The sequence below is a fragment of the Colias eurytheme genome, chromosome 15 (assembly GCF_061535395.1).
Source record: "Colias eurytheme isolate Ceu_HAF_F1 chromosome 15, ilColEury1 Martin Lab GWU primary, whole genome shotgun sequence".
NCBI classification, from domain to species: Eukaryota; Metazoa; Arthropoda; class Insecta; order Lepidoptera; family Pieridae; genus Colias; species Colias eurytheme.
This window is the reverse complement of record NC_142994.1, coordinates 3380455-3405430: the sequence shown is the minus strand read 5'-3', so window position 1 is coordinate 3405430 and position 24976 is coordinate 3380455. Positions and strand designations below refer to the sequence as shown.

The following is a 24976-nucleotide window of genomic DNA, read 5'->3' as shown; positions in this document are numbered from 1 at the left end:
AAACTATTCATGGTTTAAATCTTTACAATTAACATGTAAAAATCTAGCAAAAACTAATTACCTATGTATTTTATTCTGTATCACACATTATATTTGTGATATTATATTCTATGGTATTTCATATCCAAGATAGTCGTCAATATTAATGCATATCAGTCGATTAATATTTATACGTAGGTAAATCGCAATATTGCATCAACGCAACGCCTTAAAATCGTCAAAGGCGATTAAAAATAATACAAAACGTACGAAACATACGAAATACAGAATAAAAATAAACTTGATAATAAAATACTTTTAACAACGATCGAAATAAATCTCAAGATATAAAAAAATGATTTGATTAAACATTTAAGATGAATGATGTGAACGCTTGAATAAAATTCCTGAAATAATGATATAAGTTTTACTATTTTAAGACTCTTTTCGAGGATTCGGTATTATTTAGTATTATATCTAATATATATCTATAATCAGGCGATTAGTATTACATATATTCACTACTTTTAGCAGGAGAAGTGGCTTTTATATCATAAATAACATTGAAATGGAAAGACCGATGTTGACATAAAATAGATCGATATGCAGATAAGATTATTTTATCTTTCGTTATTTCCACGTGGAAAATATCAGGTCAATGACCTTGGCTATTATAATAATAGAAGCGAGAAAATCGTTTAAATGTGTCACGTGACGCTTTTGCATTATCTGTGCCGAAGAAAGGGCGCGAAAAGTGTAACTGTCAAAATCTATGATTTTTAACGTCATTTAACCTATCACGCGTCTGGCGCACAGCCGGCACCGATCCCGATAGTGTCAAGGGAGTTCACGAAATCTAGCTTTTTTATGACTACCGAGTTTGAAAATTTTATTTACCCTATTGTTCTATAATTATATGCCATGTATTATATATTTTTGGAAAGAGGAAGAAACTAGTTATAGCATAAAAATGTAATCATGACGATATATTTTTTCTATAAAATTATAAAAAAATGATTTTCTTTTGTTTTAATTTTAATTGCTTACATACTAACACTTACATGATAATGCTGAGTCATCAAATGATCATATTCACGTTTTCATATCACTACACGATTGCCAAATACATTCACTTATATTTTCACACATTTAACACAACGTATTTCACTATGAATAATAACAAATCTCCATTATTCACAAACAAGAAAAAAAGCGCCATTTTGCGTCTTCCGCACTGAAAAGTTGAGACACTTTTTCACTGAGTATTCTTCAAATATCCCTAAAACCAATATCATAAACGTATTCTACGTAAAATTTCCAGTAATATACGTCTCAATTATCACTCATCTAATTATTCCTCTCGGCATAATTCACAATCCAAATATTCGTTGAACAAGACAAATGTCACAAACTATGGCCGATGACGCAACTCAATCAATGATTCACTTTTTTTTTTTATTTTGTGGTTTTGGTCTCTATTGCCTGTCTCGGAGTCGTGTCGATTCGAATTATAAATGTTTAAGGCATAGAGAAATATTTTTTATACTGGAAACATTCACTTGTAATTCACTACAGATGGCCTTCAATGTCACGGGCCGCGTTAGGCACAGAGTTTGTGCGCAGTACACTACAGTACAATTTGCGTTACGACACAAATATTGTGCGTAGAACGTGTCACGGGTTAATCATTATTGGTGTATGTTAATTGTACTTTTGCATTTCCAATGCGTAATACTATCGAAAATGTGTGCATAAGTGTTAGTTATAACTATTTATTATTAAAGGTGTAAAAAAACTGTATTCAATGAATGGACACTTGCCAAACCTAAGTATAGTTCTAGTAACTATTAACCCTGAATCTCTTATTTTATTAACTTTAAAATACTCACCTTTCGTATTTCCCACCTATTTGAATTAAAATAAATTTGCCAATGCAAAGTCGGTAAAAAATTACTACTAGCCTTCAAGCTTTTTTCTTTGCTACCTATTGATTCTGATTATAATACTATTAAAAATTAATTTCTCGATTACCTATATTAATTTTCACTTCATCAACTTTGGATATAAACATACGAGTGCGTTTCTCGAACGCTTAACACTAAGAACACATTGTATTTGATACCTATTTTTTATTATTTGGTGGCAAATGAAAAAAACATTCTGCAAATTTGGTGAAAACATAATGTAGCGAAGTCTGTGCGTATTATTTGTTACTTAACGGGCGATAGGACAGAATGTCGGTGGTATGAACGCACTCACATCAAAACACATTTGAAAAACATCGAAATAAATGCTTAGTTACTCAAATTTAAGCCAGTTTCACTTCTTGCTGATAAAGCCACTAACAGCTTATTTTGTATATTTTTGAAATTTTAACTGACAGATAAACTAACCAGAACATAAACAGAAGTTATAAAACACTTTTGTTGCTGGTTTCGTAGCACCTGAATACATTTTATTTACTTTACCTGTCAACTAAAATGACAATTATTCTATGAAAATTTACGTTATAACTGCTGAATAAGCTATCAGAGACATATTAGCCAGCGTTCACCAGCTTACACTCATAACTTGTAATTTCAAATAAATAATACAATGAAATGCACTAGTATAAACGTTAGTTGTTAGATATAGTTCGTGAAACTAATGTGTATGGGCGCATGAAGGCCCGCGGTGCGTTAGGAGCCGGCCGCCTGTCAGACCGTCAGCCGGGCTTCACCCATCGGCGATGGGAGTAACGAGCTGAAATTAAAGGAATTCAATTATAAATTCAGAATAAAATATACATTAGGATATTTTTCTGACGCTGACTTTTTTATAAAATATAAAATGTTGTTTTGAAATCTCCGATAGCATAATATATATAAAAAAATAAATATATCAAAATAAAAAGCAAATTTTATAGCCAAAAATGCGATCAATTAAATTTTCGAGCTCAATTAATTTTTATCTTCAAATAATGAGACGAAGTGATGTAAAACCAACAACCCAAATTTAGTCATAAAAATAAATAAATTAAAAAAACAATCCATCCTATCCCACCTACCCAACTATTTATTCAAAAGATTAAAAATAAAAAAGTATTCTCACCCGCACTCCAAAGCGTCTAAATTCCTAGTGGTCGCAGCGCCTTGCCCACTCGCGCCAATATTAGAATTCACAGACTCCGTTCGCGATCCCATGTTCCTCTGTCTGCACATGTACGGTGTGACAGACGGCGATGGGGTGCTTTGCTTCTGAAACATTTCAATGTATAAAAAGATGTTTATAGAAATATGTCGATCTAGTAATGAGTTTACTAAAGCTATTTTATTTGTTGTATTTACTAAATGTATAAAAATAGTAATGTACTGCAAATATATTAAAAAGGTTTTGTATTCTATAATGGTAAGTTTGAAAGGCTACTAGTTTACAATAAATTTCAAGTAAAGACTAAATGTCTGAGACAAAATAAATTCATAACTATAAATAATCGAAACTTGAAACATCAAATAAAATAAACAGAAAATAAAATATACTGTTCAAAGGCTGTGTACATAAACTAGTCAAAGAAAGCAATTTCTACAATTACTTCATAAAAAATAAACAAGATCGATACGTTAGCATGATAGGTAAAATTACAGGCAATATTGATTTTGTGAATATACCATTATAATGTAAATGTCAATATCAAAAGCTATTCTTGTGTAAGAAAACAAATTTGTATGCAAACAATGTAATTACCAGCGTAAATAATAAATTACTAAAATAGGGTTGGAGCCATTTTTCATATTGACATGTTTATTTTAAAGCAATTTATACATATATAAAGGTGTTCTGTGCATAGTAACATAATTTTTTCAAACTCGCAACACAGTCGTGCCGAAAATTTAACTCTTTTGCACTTGTCACACAGTCGTAATTTAATCTTTAATCAAATTGATAAAAACTACGTGTCAGTTTTATCTGTAAACATATTGTTTCATAATCAGCGTGTAAATTTGTATGGCGCGTGTAGTCGTAGAGATTTGGCGTGTTATTGTTTGTCTTTATGCAATTCGTTATGTTTATATGTACTAATTAATTATTTGATCATTTAGTACAGGAGTATTCAGATTAAAATAAAAAATATATATTCACTTATTCAATGAAGTTTTTTGTTCTTTTGTAAGTAGTTTCAATATAAATTCAAACTGTAAGGCATTTTTTATGTACCATATATTGAACTCAAAGTGTTTTCTCAAGTGTAGGAATATAATTTAAATCAACCAAATGAGGATCCCGTACAAAGATAACATTGTTATCACGCGCAATAAAACCAGGTTAAGTTCAATGCAAATATTTTACTATTTTTAATACATTTTACATAAGTACAACATGTACATATATTTGGCACATTTACATAAAATCTATTCATGATCACAATTGGCAACAATAAAACTATTCAACATCACATACAAGATATGTATATAAATATTATGCGATACAAAAATAACAACCTCCGTGGGTATATAAAATTGGCTAAAAATAACAATTTCATAGTAAACTCTTCGAAACGTCGGCGAAGGGCGTAAGGCTCAGATTGGCTCGGCCCGTCGGTGGCATCTCCTTGAAAAATATTACCGAACCCTTATTGTTTCTAAACTGTAAAACTGCAATTGAAAAAAAAGGAAATTTCTACCTACTTTTTTTTAATTTAGACTAAATCTACAAAACGTTTTTCGCGCACGCATTCATTGCGGGCGGCTACGTTAAGTGCGTGCAAACGCTATTGAGTATCGTATGAGAGAATTGTTTAGATAATTTGTTGAATATTTATAACTTTAATTCATTCGGGGATAATAGGATTGATAGAAGGAATTAAAAGCAAAGGAGATGTTTAATTTTGGATTTAAAATATGATCGACATTATTTGTCATAAAGACATTTAATGAAATATTGCAAACTACTTATATTTTTTTAAATATCCACCACCGTGTTCAATTTTATGGAAAGGTAAAAAATATATTTTAATATAGTTTAAAAATATATTTTGATCAACAAAACAACATCCACACATAGTTATTAAGTACATTTTTATTTACACCACCAAAACTAAACAACTCCTTCGAAGTTTAATCTATGATACATGCTTGTAACAATACTTATAAATATTTTGTAAGTGCATTCAAGAAAAGAAGACAGATAAGGAGAGATATAGAAAAGAGAGAGGATAGGAATGAAAACACATACTTTCAGAAATTAAATACTTTTTAACGGATTTAAAACGTAATTTATTCATTAGTGTAATCTGCTTAGGGAATGACCAAGTTCGTAATATAAAATAATTATTATCAGAAAAATGTCATAGTTTTACAAGTCTGTTAGTTTTTGTAATGTCAGTCAATAGTTAACTAAAAAGTATATCTATTTGAAAAAGCATAATTAATTTTGAAAAACTATTTCCAATTTGCATTGGCAAATGACTCAAGTAGCTAGTTTTAATTTCTGTTCCAACCAGCATTAGTGGTACGGGAGCTAGTAACGTTTTAAAAAAAGTCATTTTAGTATAGTTGGGTTTTTGATATACTGTTTCTCTTGCTATTTCGGTTAGAGTCCGGGCTGTCTGGCTGGCGGTAGTGGTTGCGTTTATTAGTGCGCACAGGAAAATATCCGTAATTTAAAGTCATTTATTAACGCGTAATTTTTAATATTTTGCCTTTAGATAGATCCATCAGACATAATTTTTTTATTGCAAGACGTTTTTTTCGTTGTTAAATAGGTCGTATGGCACCTATTTAACAACAAATTTTTTATTTCAAAATAATTCAAATGTCATCGAAATAAGTGAAATTACATACACAATGTCACCGAGATAAGATGCGCACTAATAAACGCAACCCCTGCGGCCAGCCAGGCAGCCCGGACTCTAACCGAAATAGGAAAAGAAACAGTATATCAAAGAACCAACTATACTAAAATTCTCTCTTGTCAACGTTGCTAGCTCCTATACGATAGCCACCGCTAGCGGCTCAAAAGAAATACGATCCATCCTTACCCATGACATTTTAAACCCGTCAAAAAGTATTTTCTAAACACATAACTAGCTTACAATAAATAAGACTTGTTTTTAGCGCGTCCAACTATTTTTACATTCTAGGCTACAAACAAACAAATAATACCTGCTGGTTGGGCCCGCAGCAGGTCGCGTTGTGGCACAGGTCGTTGGGCGGACAGTGCAACGCGCACGGGGCTTCCGCTGACGAGCTTATCATCTGTTTATAATATTATTATTTATTATATGATCTTCATCACCAAAATCAACAACAATATTGTCATCATCAATAGCAATATTATTATTTTATTTATATTTACTACAATAATACAATTCATTATAAATTAAATTAAACTGGCACAAACATAATCTCTTTAGAGATTTACCGCGCGCCAGCGCCGTCGACATAGAAAACAAAGAATCGATATAATATTGACAAACAAAAATACATATTAGTTATTACATAAATTCATTCACAAAACTAACAAAAATATCCCGCAACATCTAAGTACATCTTTTATTTAATTATCATAAGAAATAACAATCGTGGGTAGAAATAAAAAATAATCTACATCTTATCGCAACTGCGCAATTATTAGCAACGATGACTCATGACATTATAATCATCACCACTTTATGAAGGTATCCCCGAAATAATTATAATTATAATCATCATTATTGGCCATAGCTATGCAATTTAATGCGTAGTGGTTGATGTAATGTAAAATCTAGAGATGATACAAGAAGAATGCCTAAACAATTCGAGCAAAAGAAATCTGAGCGATTAATGATTACACTGTCTAATTTATTTTGTTTGCCACATCAGTCCAGACCAACATAGAGCAAAAAGATTTCTTAAATATGTATAAGTAAAAAAAATTCTCTCCCTCTTTTTCGACGTCATACAGCTATTTTTTTTCCTCTTTTAAACCACCATATTTCAAGGCATCTATAACTACAGTTACAAATCTATACTAATATTATAAAGAGGAAAAGTTTGTATGTATGTATGTATGGTTTTCACGCATAAACTACTGGACCGATTTTGATGAAATTTGGCACAGATAATCTTTAGACCCTGAGAAAGAACATAGGCTACCTTTTATTGCGAAATATGTACCACGGGCGAAGCCGGGGCGGACTTCTAGTATTAAATACAACACAAAACGAATAAATACTTCTAATCTATCGCTCCATTGTTTGGTCACATGTATGTGATTCATTACACGATCTTCCAATGTGTGAATAAATTAGACATAATCATTTGTTAAATTACACCAACATTCTTATTGTAAATCTATTCAATATTAGTCGCGATGGCATGTTCAAATGTTAATTTATTATTATCATTTTTTTACCGAAATAAATGATTCTATGAAATTTAATAATGTTAGTATTTTTGAAATCTTTTTTTTGTCAGAGAAAGCATCTAATTTTAAGTGGTCACCACCGCCCATAAACACTTGTAACAGAAAAAATCTATAGTGTAAAGCAATTTTAACACCTCTAGCTTAATAAATAGTATTTCTAAATACCTCATTCCCATCCAGAGGCAGTTCCACAAACTCAGGCTGTATAGTTGTCGAGTGGATTCCCTCGTTATGGAAGAACTCCTTCACCTTTTCAGCTATCTTCATGTATTCCGATAAGTTTCTACACCTGTTTAACAAAAAGATTATTTAAAAAAATGTAGAAAAAACAAATAATGTCATATTCATAAATCATAATTACATTCATTATTATTAAAGAAATATACAATTATGTACGTATAAATTGAAAGGAACTTGACGCAGGATATAAGGCTACTTTTTATCACGTAAACCAAATACTATTCATAAGAATCGTATTAGCAAATAATAATTAATGAGAACAGTATATTCACAGACACTACACATGCGCAATGTGTAAATGTGTTGAACGTGCCAGCTTTAGTTAATCGGCCTATACCAAGTTAGGTGGTTTGTGTGAAATTCTGATAGTAAATTCCTGATATTTTTCAAATCACATAAATTCCCATAACATTTGCAAGGTAAATAATTTCATCCATCATATTATAATCCATTAAATAATACGAACAAAGGAGTATTGTCCATTGTTACTACTGTTAAAACGAAGTTAGTGCACTTATTGAATATTATCAATTCGATAAAGTTCGATAAGGCGGAAAATAAATGATCATACGCGATTAAATTAGCATAAAGCGATTTCGAGTATTGCACTTGTATAAAAGATTTTATCTATGATACATAATATGTAATTCGTTGTTACTATGTTGACTCGGTAATTCATTGTTAGTTTTGGTAAAATATTGTAAGTCTGTCTCCTTGTCTGTTACGCTTTATGGCTAAACTAAAGCACCGATTTGGATGAAATATAGAATAATAATAATGTACCTACCTTTATTGAGCTGTTAAAATAGTACTCTACAATGTAAATAAATTAGGAAATTAAAGCCTGTGAATTGTTTTTGTGAATCAGAATTAACATGGTTGAAGACCTCAAAATAAGCTACTTTCCAATACACCCATAAAGGATTGAAATAATTGATGAAAGATTTTGCCAGTTTTATAGCTAGACTCTGATATATGTCAAGACATTAAAAACAACTCGCAAATATACCCAAACGAACCATTCACAATTTGCAAGCATCTTTTACAAACATCTCAATGCATTCTGGTTCACTGACACACTGAGAGACAAAGACTCTTGGCGACCCGCCAACGGGGAGTTTAATTTCGAAAGAGTTTTTCGAAAACACGCGAGAAAATGGGATTAACTTGTTCCATAGTGGAACGGCAAATCAAACTTTTCGTTGTTCATAACAAATTATGGAGAATAACTTTGTTGTGAATGTGTTTTATTTTAGTTTCGATTAAAGAGATTTTATAATAAAGATATGGATATACAGATTCTTCTAAAGCTTTCTCTGCAATTTATTCATATTTGGTGACTCAAAAAAGACATATCTGCCCAGTGTCGATATTATCTATTGAAATATTTTTAGCTTTTGAAAACATTGCAACATTTTGATAATAGATAATAATAATCTACAAAATTGGATTCTATTACTTAACAAATTAATATAGGTAATTAATAATTATACTAATTAGATATCTATCAGTCAATTACTCAGATAAGTGACAAGAGGAATGTCTATAAGTATTTCAGTAGAAATGATCATCAAGTAAATTACATATTTGAAGATAATTACACTAAGACTGAGAACAAAATATTAAAAAAGTTTATATTTATATTATAAATGAATAATATGAATGTTTTGTCGGTATGTTACGTTTTAACTGTTAAATTTACAACAAAAAAGAGATTCTATTCAAAACATACACAATCATTTTAACCCAACGTCGTCCCCTAGTTTTGAAATCTATACTAATCAAAATATGATGGGATTAATTATTTGAACACCTAGACAAATAGGAACGCTATGCGCGTAAAACCGGGCATAGCTAGTAGACAAATAATAATGGAATAGTTGCAGTAGACTTATGGTGGCACATGTTGTGTATACTATATAAATTCATAACATTGAAATCAGCCTATATAATATTGTTTCATCTAATTAACAGATGAGGGTATATTTTCCTAGTCCCGGTTTTAGACCAATATTGATCTATATAAATGTTTAAGACATCCATCCCGAACAGGGGGGTACTTTTAAATTATTTTTTTTATAATCAAATATAGGTTGTATTTATACATAATGACTTACAATTAGATCGAAAATTAATAATTTTATAGTTTGGCGCACGAATTACACACTTATAAGATTTAAGCAGACGATTTATATATAATTCCTTATCGACACAGTTTATAGGGCTCCTGCACTGTTATCAAGATAACATTATTTGCAACTGTCCAGTTACCCAAGGACGCAAGTATCTGACAGTCGAAGTAAGTAATTTGCAGTGATTCTATATGTTTATTAATGTTTATTTTACAAGTATGAAATTTTATATGAATGAATAATGCTTTTATTGATAAAAGTAATATGTATTATAAATATAAACAGAAACGTGATAATGGTGGTATATATGCTACTTTTAAACATAGACAGTAAATATAAACGTATCTAAATTTTTAGGACTCTGACAGAGCCATTTCTGTTTCCTACTAAATAAAACCCAGAACACCAGTTTTACGGTAATATCCTAACCAATTTAACAAGGAAGTAATTAACTAAATAATTACATTGTGACTTATTTATTATGATTAAAACAATAAATTAATGAAACGAACCTTATATGTGCGCTGGCAATAATCCTGTCTCCTGCCAATTGCCACACGTGAAATTCGTGAACAGCCAAAACTCCGTCAACTTTTTCCAATAGACGCCTCTGGATAGCGTCCACCTGGACAAATAAATAGATAACAATATAATAATGATAATCATATATATTGCACATAAATAATAGATTTTTTGCAACTTGGATAGTTTTTATAAGCTTCATATACGAAAAAAAAATGTTGTGTGGTTTTATGAAACCACGGTAAAAGTGAAACTGTTCGAACGTTTCCGAACACTGCTTTATACCTACTCGGCAGCCGACCGTCACGCGACATGCGCTACACAGACCAAAAAGTTTGAGACGATGTAATAAAAGTTTCACTTTAACAAACAAACTAGAACGGATTTATTGTTGATTGATAGTTCGACTGTTAACAATTTGAAACGGATCTGGAAAAAATGACAAAAAATGGCATTTGTTTTTAAACAGGGAAAAATTTTTTCGTATATGGAGTATGGAGATACACGTTCTCGAAACGCGTGAAACATTATTGAAGTAACTTCAACCATAAAATGCATTTAAACCAACTTTACATTGACCAACTATTTTCCCAAAGTTCACACAATAAATTACATATATTACATAGAGATCCCATTTGTACCTATGTTTCGATAGCACACTTCCAAATCGAGGCCACTATAACGCGAGTGATAGTGGTTTGTTGCGGTTTCTTGTGTTTTCAGCGTCAACGATTAGATATTGAATAAATGATAATTTATTAATGAACACAATATGCAATTGTTACATTATTTTATAGGAAATTGCCCTGCAGTATTTTAATTCAACTACGAATAGGTAAATAACGCCTTATCATTCATGTTACATTTATTGATTTTGATGATATCTACTCTCTTCTTCTTCTTCTTTATCTTAGTTATGTAGAAAACAAATATATATGTCTTCTATTACAATAATAAATATATTTCTTTGTTTTGGAATAACACATAACGAACAGTGGAAAAACTTTAAAGTTTTCTATAACGCCTAAAAATCTAAATATAATCCACATCAAAGATCCAATTTGGACAAGAATTTCATTCCTATTTTACTCCATTTACAAACAAACAATTAGTTTCTAAAATTCTTCCAAATGTATGTCAACCCGTTACCCATAATTAATACTGTTTAGAGCGTATCAGTATTGTTTTTTTTGTTATAACATTTCACCGGCCAAAGAGCTCAAGCGTTCATAATGAATTTTCACAGCGAGACAATATGACGTTGGACCGTCACTGAATGTCAACATTGTGTTGTATTGTATTTATTGTATTTTGTATAAATATTTTTTTGTTGATAAAGAGTGTTGTATTTTTGGTCTGTACTGTGTATGATTGTTTTCGGGAGTATTACCAAACATAAACTCTTTAAATAAAGGAGCATAAGTTATTTGAGTCAAGTGTTACTTTTGCGACAAATAAATAATGTCCTTTGTACTTCGTTATCAAAATTTTAGTAAACTAGTACATTCGTAAAGGTGTGAATACATCAATAAATATACCATCAAATATAACCACAGACTGTTATTATCATAACGAATACCAAAAAAAAACCTTTTACTACCGACCATAAAAATTTAAAAACAGACTCCTTTATGAAACAAAAACAACAAAAATAATAAGGCAAAGACGCAGTGCACAGTCTCGTTATCGCTTTACAAACACAAGATATGAATGCAACTGTTTGGCTCCACACACACGTGCCGAATTCGCTACTTGTTTTTACCTATTAATTATTCCTATGTTTCCATAATTTATTATAGTGAGATATTTTCAATTTAACGTCAGTTATTTAGTGGTATTGAACTCTCAATTTATCCGTCTTTATTATAATTATCATCTGAATAACGGTATACAATAAACTACGCAATTATATATATTTAATAAATGTACTGCATAAATTCAATTTTAACATTTTTTTCAACATCTGTAATAGCTGAATCTATCTCTGATTTACAAAAAATCTATACATATTATAATTATCATATTTTGTCACATTAACAGCAATTCTAAACAATTTTCTAGCTACAAATTATATATAACAGAACTAAAAAAAATCACATTCTCATCACTTTTTTCCAAAATCCAAAACTACCCTCTTTAAATTAAAGTCACCATTTACCTGTATATGTGTCGGCACAGTCTGCAGCAGTATAAGCGCTGATTCCCTCAACAAAGGCCACACGGAGGCCAATATGAGGATCACTAGCACAATACTGAGCGCCGGATCTATGTAGAAACGGTACTCCCACTCTGTGAGCCATACTACTAGCGCTGATGTGACTACTATTAGCGAACCTGTAAGAAAAAATTGGTTGTTTGTAAGTAGGTTTACGATCGAGATGTTTACGTGATAACATAATGCAGTGGCAGCGCTCGAGATGAGACGGGAGATCGGTCCGTCTCTCTCTCGTTATACCTGCGATCGCGCTCGTGAGGTTTTGGTGTGACACAAGTTTCTGAACATGTCACCCAACTAAAACGATTTTAAAAACGTTATCAGTTATCACGTCAAAAATTATAAATTAAAAAGAAAAACAGCATATTATATGAATAACATTAAATATCAAGGTAAGAGAAGTGACATACGGGCAAACAACGAAATCGTCTGTATAAATAAATAGACGAGTTTATTGGGATACATATTAAACTCATATAAGTTACGAATTATTGGCTTCAGCCCGCTACACTCTATAGGAAATAATACTCTTATAGGAAATGTGTGCTAATCCCATGTGCTAATGCAGACTATATTCTGGTTCAGTGCAAAATGTAATTTAGATCGTATTAGCGGTTTTGCGTGAAAGAGATAGATTGACCCATCCATCAATCCTTACAAACTATCGCGTTAATATATCAGTACAAAAAATCAATCGTTATAACTAAGATGTTTATCTAAGAAAACCGACTTCAGTATTAAATGCCTACAATACAATGTATTCATAATATTTATATTCAAATCATACATTCTTCGGAAACTATTTTGTTTTCGCGCATTATAATTCAGTGCACATATTTTTAGAAGGATTTAGACGGCCTAGCAATGTAGGACAAAAAAATAACATAAATGCGCTTGGATATTAAGAATAGCGCGAGTGCTGCAAAACGCTTCGCTTATCGCAAAGAATTATTTATTTTGGTAAACCATCATTCTGGGTCACCTTTGATTATCATCCTTGGCGATAACATAACCTTGATAGTTACAGAAATATTGTGGCACATCTATGGTAGATTACAATCGATTACTATGTTATTTTATAATTTTATAATCGACATTTAATTATCGTCTAACTCGATAAGATTGGCTGGAAGAAAGTGGAGCAAGGCTGGTGGTTCGCACGTTTATTCCAAAATAATGTCAATGGCAGTTCTGCCGGTTATCGAACCGCTGCCGGCGTTTGAAAACAAACTTTTTTTTAGAATAGGTGATACATACAATTTAACACTATTTAAATGATGTGTGGCAATTTTGTGGAATATTAATTGATTTTTGTAATATTGTAGACTCAGTATGTCTCAACGGTGTGCTTTCGCCTATCGGACCACAAATTTTAAAATATACTCAAACACGTAAAATAACCTTACCGTATTTTAAATAATTTTGACATTAAGTATGTCTATTAATACATTCAAATATTCATGTGATGAATTTAAACTGTGCGCGGAAATTCGGCGCATTACTCTAAAAATATATCGTTATTTGCTACATTGTATATTCGTGCAGTAACAAACAATACAAAGTATCAACATACATTAGTCATAAAATAAAACACCTACTTCAATTTTAAATGTAACTATAAATTCAAATAAAATAGAAAGTAAAGGTTGTTAGTTATCAACGACTCTGACGCAGCTTCCAAGGAAAGATACCTATTGGCTATTACTTATTTGTATTTACAAATTACGATTGGCAAAAAATGCAGAACGTGTGACTAACTCCAAAACATTCAAGGATTGATCAATTTCCTCATTGAAAGTTTAATTAGTAAATGCTATTGAATAATAAAAACTTAGTGAATGCGCCGGATATGGTCGCTTGGCGTTTTCTCAAGAGTAATCTCAGGTATTGAACATTCCAATAAAATGCTTTGCTTTACTCATCACTACATAGTATAAAACAAAGTCGCTTTCTCTGTCCCTATGTCCCTATATCCCTATGTCCCTTTGTACGCTTAAATCTTTGAAACTACGCAACGGATTTTGATGCGGTTTTTTTTAATAGATAGAGTGATTCAAGAGGAAGGTTTATATGTATAATAACATCCATTGAATAGTGGAGAAGTACCTACTGTTATTTTTGAGGTTTCTAATGTGATGTCGTAAAAAATTACATTTTTTCCGCTTACATTGCAAACGCAGGCTGAACCCTACGAGTTTTATCAAAATAATGTAAGTACTAAGTATTATACTTAGTACACACATGTGTATACATACACATTGAAAAGGTCTACAGAAAAGTCCGCGGTGGCACATGTCTATCTCTTATGGATAACCCACAATAACTTTTTTTTTGTTGAATTTATATTTTTTGGTTTTATGGCATTCAAATGCTTTATAAATATAAATTTAATTAACAATAAATTAATAATAAATTTAACTGAAAGAATAGAATAATTATTCGATTGCTCTGGCGGGTCACGAGTGGCTGAGTTGGTCAGGCATCCGCCCCGGAATGGCGCGAAAGGATGCGGGTTCGAGTCCCGCCTCGTGATCGAATTTTTTCTATTCTTTATAAATTTATAAACTTTTTTTTTGTCATTTACTTTTTACGACAAATAATGGCTAATTTTCGATGCGATTTTAACCAATACAACCATACAATTAATATTAAATACCTCGAATACATTTTTCATTTAATAAAGATCTATATGGCCCTTTACACCGTAAGATTTAAGTGAATATTTTCGAAGATATTACCTACAGATTTAAAAATTGCGGGACGTAGCGTTTGCGGCGGTACCGGCCGGCCGCCCGGCTATATATTTTATACCCGTGCGAAGCCGGAGCGGGCTGCTATGTTTTTATATACAACGTTCACAGTTTTTCTGTAGTGTATTTAGTAGGTATCAGCATTGCACCCGTGCGAAGCCGGGGCGGGTCGCTAGTACAGAAATAAAATCTTATGTTCCAGTTTGCGTTGCCGCTTCTGCAATATTCGACAAGTTAAAATCAAATGATATTAGAATTTCAATACTTTTTCACGCAATACTTTGATATAAGTTTTATTTTTGTATTGAAAATTCTTCGTTGCATTTTGTATTTTCGTTTGAGAGACTGATTTTATAGAAACTCCTCCTTGTCTAATAGAGTCGAAAGATTTGTTTTCTTATTGTTATGAACATATGGAAACGTAGACAACTATGACCTATAAAAGTAATAAATTATTTTATTTCGGCTAATTCTTGAAACAAATAAGAGTAGAGAGAATAGTTAAAATTATAATTGTTTATCGAACTTTTGAATTTTGAACTATTGAATTATCGAAATCGGTTCAGCCAACACGTGATGCCGTGACAACGCGAAACGTGTTTCATTTTTATATACTTATACCTATGGACTATCCAAATCAATATTGTCTACGCTTTATGATCAATATCGAGGGATAAAACAGGTGAGAGCGTTTGCATAGAGAAAGTACCGACCGCATTTCCAGTTTCCTCTAGGAACGCAACGTGTGAAAATTCGGGGTTTTTGTATAGATACAGCAAAGGGGAAGGGTTACCTATATGTAAAGACATTCTGTATATTTCATAGTATAAAACAAAGTCGCTTTCTCTGTCCCTATATCCCTATGTACCTATGCTTAAATCTTTAAAGCTACGCAACGGATTTTGATGCGGCTTTTTTTAATAGGTAGAGTGATTCTCGAGGAAGGTTTTAGTACATATATAATTTATTAGCTTTTAGACAAAGCGGGCGAAGCCGCGGGCGAAAAGCTAGTTCAATAATATACAGAACTTATTTTATTTCATAATAATACCTAATTAACTTTTTTCATTAGCAGTTTATGGCGTTGTATGAATATTGATAATATTATTTTATTAAGAGGATGAAATTGATCGATTGCTCCAATTATTGATATAAAATAAACATATATCTTTATTAATATTACATAAATACAAAAATTTTTTTGAACAAAATTACTAATCCAATTAAGGCTTTACATAATTGTTGTTATGTTTTTCAGATGATAATCCAGGATAAAAATCAACACACAAATGAACAACCGAATTACGAACCACTTAGACCTATTACGAGCATTTTAAATTTTCATAAGTAAAATATTTGTAAACAGTACGCAGTAGCAATTGTTTTATTTACTTGTAACAACAAATTTAACTCTTTTGATTAACTTTTTACATGAAACAGTCAAAGTCACATTTAATTACATGTTTTATTATAAAAAAAATAATCGAAAAGTTCATTAGCCGAGTGCCACGAGGCTGAGAGAAATAAATAACATTTGGTAGATACCAAGAAAATACCATCTTATCAAGATGTACGTATCAACATCCAAAGGATTCGATATGAGTTGCCAGCCGCGATAGGTCTGCTGAATCTTAATCTTAGTCAATAAACTTTATCATCTGAATGAATATCACTATTACTCATTAGTGATTATTTAATTTTTTTTTAAGAAAAGTAGATATATATTTTAATTTTTAACAAATGTACGAAAACCGCAACGGCGAATGCAGGCATTCTTGATTCTAATTTAATCAGCCTTAAAACTACCGATTAAAAATGTTGTAAAAATGTAAAAATAATAAAAAATTGTAACTTGTGGCAAACGTCTTAATCTGTACACTCGTTTACTTCTGTATAGTTTACGCTTAATCTACGCGCTTATCATCAGAAGCACAAGCCCAGCACTTGCCTATTATTCGTATTATTTCATGATACAGCGGACAAAGCAACTGGTAGTTAACGACCACCACCGCCCAATAACATATTCTGCACAAGCCTTACTAACGCAAATGCAAATGGATTGCCACTTAAAATAGATACGGGAAAATATTATAATAAGCGGAAAAAGGAAACTATTGGACAGGATAAGGAAAAGGACACCTTACTGTATCGTACCTACTACAACACCCAATAACTTTAGGGGAAAAAAAGAAAGGATAGAGCAGGATCTGGAAAAGAACACCTTAATTTATCATACCAAATTTTAAATCTTACCTAAAGCATCCGACAGCACGTGCAAGAACACTCCCTTCATGTTCAAGTGTCCCGGATCCGCAGGTCTGGGCGCTTGCTTGCTTGGCAGTTTATCGACTTTGGGCGGGACCATTTCGTCCGTTTCCTCAGTATCTGTGGCCGCATGGCCTAGTGCCATATCGGCGTTGCTATTCACGAGTTCGGTCAAGTGCCGCACGTTAGATGGGGGCGGTACACCACCATGCGTGTGCCCGTGACTGCTGCCGTGCTCTATGGGAGGAGGACTATATTAAATTTCTATGTTAAAAGTTGAATTTGATATTTTTGGTTTTATGGAATTCAAATTTATAAATATAAATTTATAAAGAATAGAAAAAAATATAAATTTTTATGTTAAAAGTGTCTATGGAAATTTTGAAATATGTAGAACATTGGCATGGTATATTTTGTTTTATAATAGTGATTTTATTGATGCATAATGATCAACTGTCGAATAATATGTGTCGAAGTTATCTCATGTGGAAAAAATTTGCACATAAGCTTATGTCACATGTATTTAATTATAATAAATGCATGGCAACCAAACAAACTTATTAAGAATATTTATAATAGATAAATAACTATTTCAAGGAAACCCATTAACATGAATTTGTTGAAACTTCGAGATTAATTTATACTAATGCACCTTGTCCAGAAAGGGAAGGGTTAGCCAAATTCTACGTATAAATCACTTTCCCACGAAATCCTCACTGTCGCTATGCACAATCCTATATCTGTATAACAATCATACATACAAAGGGATTCTCGCGAAATTAATACATTGTTAGTTCCAGGAAGGAACGACGGCAAAATGACCCCGAATGAACTGGGACGTTGTTTTTATTTATTTAAATCGAATCGAATAATAACCAGACGCTCCGTTAGCTGATTATGCGATGAATTAATTAAAGCTTTCAATACAAACATCGGTCCTGCTATCATCATGTGTATTTTATAAGTACTTATTTACCAGTGTAATCAAATGAAGACAATTTTTCCTACAATATAAGTAAACCAAAGACTTATATTTCATACAACTAGGGAATACTTTTCCTATCATCTTGAAACATAAGGGAATTTAGTAATGCCGTAATCAAGTCAAGTAAATACTTGGCCACTGATACAAGCCAAATTACTAATGAGCTCACGCACGTTGTGAACATAATATTAAATATAAAGTTCATTGGCTGCGAATATTAAACCCTCGTCTGTCGGAACACAGATCTGAGCCAAAAATTTTGTACCCGTTGTCTGTCGTGGCACAGATCTGTGCCAAATCATCGCCGGTTGGAAATTAGCTCATTGTAACGCAAATATAGTTCAAATCTGCATAAACGACTATTTAGTTGATAGCTTATGAATTACTGAATATTTAAAGTCCATCACTTAATAATTTGACTGATAAATATTCGAAATATAACAGTAATTATGTCATACTTTAGTCGAGTAGCTTTTAAATTTTAAAGTTTTAAAAAATGTAAAATTTTGCGGAAAGTTGATAAACGGTAAGTATTTATTGTTATTTTTATTATTATTCACTATATATCCTAATGTTTATGTGCCGAAATAATGAAAATTACCAATAATTATACCACAAATAATGGCTCCAAATATGTATCTACCATTTCACTGTACGTTGCTTAGTTTTTGACCCCTGGTTAATCGTATTTTATTTTTAATATTTTATTTGTTTTTTACATCATTTTACAAGAAATTTTATGAAGATTTTTATAATATAATTCAAAATTTGATACTGTGTTCCATTTTAAAGATATTTCGTTTTCAATTCAGAACCGACAATAATTTCCCCGTAAAATTCGCGTACAGAATGTTCGCATATTGTATGAAATTGAAAAATTTAATTGTTCGTCTTCATACATATGTTTTGTTTATATTGATGGGTATCGTTTTTGTGGTATTTATTGTCCTCAGGTTTAATACGATATAATCAACTATACAAATTATAGTCCGTAACCTCTATGGAATTGAGTATTTGAATAAAAAAAAATTGTTGATTTTTTTTATGTATTTTGAAACTTTATTATTAATAATATTGATATTTAATGCAAATAACTTCAAAAAAATTTTTTTCCGTTAATTATAAGCAATTAAAAATTGATGAAATTTAAGTTAGAATCACGTGACTAAAAACGCGCCATGACTGGTCACCACAGTTGTGACGTCATAATGTTATAGCTATTATTAACTGCAGTACATAGCGTTTACATACGATTTATTAGTTGGTTCCGAATTAGTTAGTTAGTTACGAATAATATTCTTGATGTTGATATATTTATGATCACCGATTTTTGTCAGGAGTTGCCTTTGTAGTATTCGTACATAATGATACAAAACGATAACTTTTGAGGTTCGCCATTTTTAATATAAATTTAAATAATATAATTAACAATTAATATAATTAATATGTAATTTAATAATGACAACAAAATTAAATAGATCAAAACACTGTATTTATTTATTATTAACACGCTTTTATTAGCTTCACCTGTATGTTTGTATGTAACCGACTCCTTTCGAAGTTTCGACTCGATTTTGACCCACTTAAAACCGACGGATTTTGTTCAAATTTTGAACACTTATCAAGATCCGATGACAATACAATAATATCATAAATTTATCCTGATAGGGATCGCCAGGATCAGCTTAAAACATATGTTTGTATGTAACCAATTCTCCTTTCGATTCGATTTAGACCCACTATAAACCGACGGATTTAATTTAAATTTTGTATACTTATAAAAACCCGGTAACAATACAATAATTTCATGAATTTATCTTTTTATCCTGTTTAGTTTTTCAAACTATATTTTGTTGAAATAATTGTATATTAAACACAATTTGTGGATCTTTATAAATTATCTTTATTATTTTTACTTTATTACAAACTACATTGTGCGCACCACGAACCACAGAGACAGAGAGGAAGGCATTGACAATTGCAGTTTACAGTGATACCATACAGACTATACAATAACCAAAATACAGATTATAATATTTGCCTTTTCCAACACGCCTCCTCAAATTTATAATCTTTATTTTCTTTAACAATATTACCTTTACTTACAATGCTTAAAAACACAATATAATACCTCCACCCAATTTATAATCTAATTAACTTTTTACTTATACACTATTATAACTTGAACTTGAACTTTTACTTATACAATATTATAACTTGAACTTAGATGTAAACTGTACTAAATTAATCTTAATTCTAATCTGTTTTTCAAAAATTTTGTCTTATCTAGACTTTTAGTTAACATGTCTGCTAAGTTACATTTTGAATCAATTTTAACAATATCAATAATTCCTCTTTCATAATTCTCATTTATATAATGATACTGCACTTCAATGTGTTTTGAATTTTTTGTAAAATTACCATATTTAGCTATTGCAATCGCACCTGAATTATCTTCATACAATTTTACCGGTTTACAAAATTCTAAATCAAATGAATCACTTAACAAGTTTCTAATAAAAAGTACTTCTGACACTGCCTCTGACATAGCAATATACTCTGCAAAAGTTGAACATTTAGTAACCACATTTTGTTTATGTGTTTTCCAAAAAATTAAGTTTCCAAACAATCTAATAACAAAACCTGACGTTGATTTCCGATCTACATTATCTCCAGCATAGTCAGAATCTACCATACAATCTAATATTTCAGTGTCTACATTTCCATAGTATGTTAACTTTAAATCCTTAGTCTTAAACAAATATTTTAATACTCTTATTGCATATTTATAGTGTGTTTGACTGTAACAATTCTGAAACCTACTCAAATAATTAATACTATACGCTACATCTGGCCTAGTGCCGTTACTAATGTACAATAATTCACCTATTAAATTTCTGTAGTGTATACCTTCATCAATTTCCTTAGCTTGTTCTAATCTTAAATTAGTTTCCATTGGAGTATCATATAACTTAGAATTTTCTAAATTATATTTTGCAGCCAAAGATTCAATATATTTTGTTTGATTTAAAGACAATATATTTCTATCATTACTATAATCTATATCTATACCAATATAACTTTTAATTTTACCCAAATCTTTCATTGCAAACCTTTTCATCAAGCTAATTTTTACTTCTTCAATTTTATTTTTACTTTTACAACATATTAAAAGATCATCAACAAACAGTAATATATATATTGGATCTTTGCTCGCTCTGTTTACATATAAACAATAATCATAGTTACTTCTTACAAAATCTAATCCTTTTATAAACCTATCAAAACAATCATACCATACTCTAGGACTTTCTTTGAGACCGTAGAGAGCTTTTTGCAATTTACAAACTTTATTGTCTCCTATTACAAAACCTTTCGGTTGATTTATATATACTTCTGACTTAACACAACCATTTAAAAATGCAGTCTCAACATCCATCTGTTCAATAAATAAACTATTTTTACAACTGTATGACAATAAAATTTTTAATGTTTGCATTCTTCCTACTGGTGAATAAACATTTTCAATATAATCATTTTGCTGGAATCCTCTTACAACTAATCTTGCTTTGTAAACATTATTACTTTTCTTTTTAAAAATCCACTTAACATCAATAACTTTTTTGTCTTTGGGCCTATCAACAATTTGCCAAGTATTGTTTTTATTTAAGCTATTTATTTCAGAGTCCATTGCTCTTTGCCATAGTTCATGATCACTTGAGCTCATTGCTTCCTCATAAGTATTTGGTACATTTGCATCAGTATAATTTACATATATAAAGTGTGAAACTGGATTACCATATCTAGAAACTGGAATTCGCTTTCTTTTAAGTTTTCCTACTCCTACACATTCGTTATTCTCATCGTCATCAAGATTATCATTGTTTACAAGGTGTTCCGTAGTATTTTTATAATTCTCATCTATGTTTGTATCATTTTCATATTCAGTATTACATAATTTATTTGAAACATTCAATGTTGTATCAGATTCTAAATCATTATCTTTAACTATTTGATCATGTTGTTTTTCTAAGCAAATTAATTTAGTATTTTCTTCGACTACCTGAACATGCCTAGCATTAACTATCCTATTATTCAAAAGAACTCTGTAGCTATTTTCATTATACCCCACTAATATTCCTAATTTAGCTTTATCATCCCATTTACTTTTTCTTAAAACTTCAGGAACTCTTACAAAAACTCTACTTCCATAAATTTTTAAATGTTCTACATCTGGTTTTATTCCAAAAAATATCTCATAAGGAGTTTTATTTTCTAAAGTATTAGCGATAGTTCGATTTTTTAAATAAGCTGCCGTTTTAATAACTTCCGGCCAATATCTTCTGTGAATATTAGCTTCCCTCAATAAACACCTACCTATATCCATAGCGGATCTATTATATCTTTCAGCTACTCCGTTCAATTCGTGAACATATGGTGGACATGGTAATAACTCTATACCTTTCTGTTTAATAAAATTAATAATATCCTTATTTAAATATTCTTTCCCATTATCACACTGTAATTTCTTAATTCTTTTGTTAAATTTATTTTCTACTAAGTTTACGAATTCTATAAAACAATTAGCAGTTTCAGCTTTACTTTTAATACAAAATATTCTAGTACACTTGCTATAATCATCAATAAATGTCAAGAAATATTTTTCTCCACCATAACCAGTTGTATTATGTGGACCGTTTAAATCAGTATGAATCAATTCTAAAATCTCTTTAGTTTTAGTTCTATTATTTTCAAAAGGAACATTAGCCATTTTACTTTGTATACAATTTGAACATTTCATGTCTACACTTTCAATCCTATCCGGCAAACCATCAACTAATTTATCATTAACTAGTTTATTTAAATATTGAAAATTTACATGTCCAAGTGCCCTATGCCATTTCTCTTTATAAGTCAATTTTACAGAATGAGTATACACATCATTTTTCAAGTTGTTAAATGCAAAACCTTTCATATAATATAAATTGTTAATTTTATGAGCAACAGTTATTAATTCACGAGACTGATTATATATTTTTGCATTGTCACCTTTAGCTACTATTGTGGAAGACTTAGTTATTTTAGCAAAACTCAACAAATTTTGATTAATACCTTTTACAAAATAAACATTCTTTAAATCTACATATTGTTTACTATAAAAGTTTTCAAAACAAATTTGAATATCACCTACCTTGGTCGCACTTAATGTTTTGCCGTCTGGTAATTTTACATTGACTGGAATTTTTAAATCTTTACATTTATAAAAATATGTATCGTTATTTACTATGTGATCCGTACATCCACTATCTAAAAGAAAATTTATTTCATTATTATACATACATTCTTTATTCTTATTGTTATCAAAATATATCTGTTTTACTTCCGGGTTTAATACTTGAGTTGTCCATGACTGCGGTGAAAAATTGTTTGAAGTGTCATCTCTGGCATGACCTCGACCTCTGCCTCGGCTTTGACCTCTGTAGGTTGCTCTAAAATGTCCTCGATGATTGTAATGCGTTTGATATCTGCCTGGTTCCTTATGTTGTTGATTTATATTCTTTCTCTGCCAACAGTCCTTCTTGAAATGGCCAGTCTTTCCACAAATAAAACATTGAAGTTTTGTTTTAATATTAAATGTACTCACATTATTTCTACCTTCTGAATTGCATGAAGTAATATTTTTCTCTTTAATTTTAGTCCTCACATAATCAACAGTCCTTTGTTCTTCTGGTATTACATCAAGGAAATCTCCAATATAACTATAACTTGGTGGGAGCGCTTTGAGAAGATATCTCAACTTTTCTGTTTCATCAATCTTTCCTCCGGCTTCTTTAAAAGTGTTGATTGTTTTTTCAAAAGCGACAAAAAAATCTTCTACTGTATTATAATTATTCAACTTTACTTCTTCTATGTTTGCTCTGGATAATATTTGCATTGCAGTAGACTGGGTTAGGTACATCCTGTCAAATTTTCTAATAATTTCGTAAGCTGTTTTACATTCACTAATATATTCTAGTTGACGATCTGAAATTGTGCTCATTATAATAGTCCTTGCTTTTAAATCTTTTTTCTTCATAACGTTTTCATCTTTTACCGGAACACGTGTCGTGGCGGGCTCGTGACATTCCTTATACTCCAACAAGGTCATTAACCTCAATTTCCAACTTGAATAATTTGCACCATCAAAAATAGGTATCGTAATATCTTCAATCCGGGCTTGCTTAGCCATTGTTTCAATATTTCTAATAATCTTGATCAATTTTCAACCTTTCTTTTTATATTCAATTTACTTGTGTAACTTGTACTTTTACGTATCTTCATAATCTTCTCGTGATGTTGATATTTTTTCATAATTTATTAACCACGGACTGCTACCATGTTGAAATAATTGTATATTAAACACAATTTGTGGATCTTTATAAATTATCTTTATTATTTTTACTTTATTACAAACTACATTGTGCGCACCACGAACCACAGAGACAGAGAGGAAGGCATTGACAAT

The 24976-nt window shown here is 30.8% G+C and overlaps 1 protein-coding gene across 6 annotated transcripts in view; it reads right to left on the bottom strand.

The window, feature by feature from the left end:
* Positions 1-1666: 1666 nt before the first annotated feature.
* The window catches only part of ZnT63C (solute carrier family 30 member 1), a 40569-nt gene continuing 17259 nt past the window's right edge, over positions 1667-24976 (bottom strand). For 2 of the 6 annotated variants that reach the window (XM_090109803.1, XM_090109804.1), the window contains exons 4-10: positions 17475-17723; positions 12415-12590; positions 10247-10359; positions 7528-7651; positions 6120-6212; positions 3070-3215; positions 1667-2721 (exon numbers count right to left, since the gene is read on the bottom strand). In XM_090109803.1, coding sequence (XP_089965929.1) covers positions 2676-2721; positions 3070-3215; positions 6120-6212; positions 7528-7651; positions 10247-10359; positions 12415-12590; positions 17475-17723 — 947 coding nt within the window. In that variant the 3' untranslated portion in view covers positions 1667-2675. Of the gene's footprint in view, positions 2722-3069; positions 3216-4304; positions 4611-6119; positions 6213-7527; positions 7652-10246; positions 10360-12414; positions 12591-17474; positions 17724-24976 lie in introns of those variants that run through there. The other 4 variants (XM_090109805.1, XM_090109806.1, XM_090109807.1 and 1 more) reach the window with 4 other exon arrangements.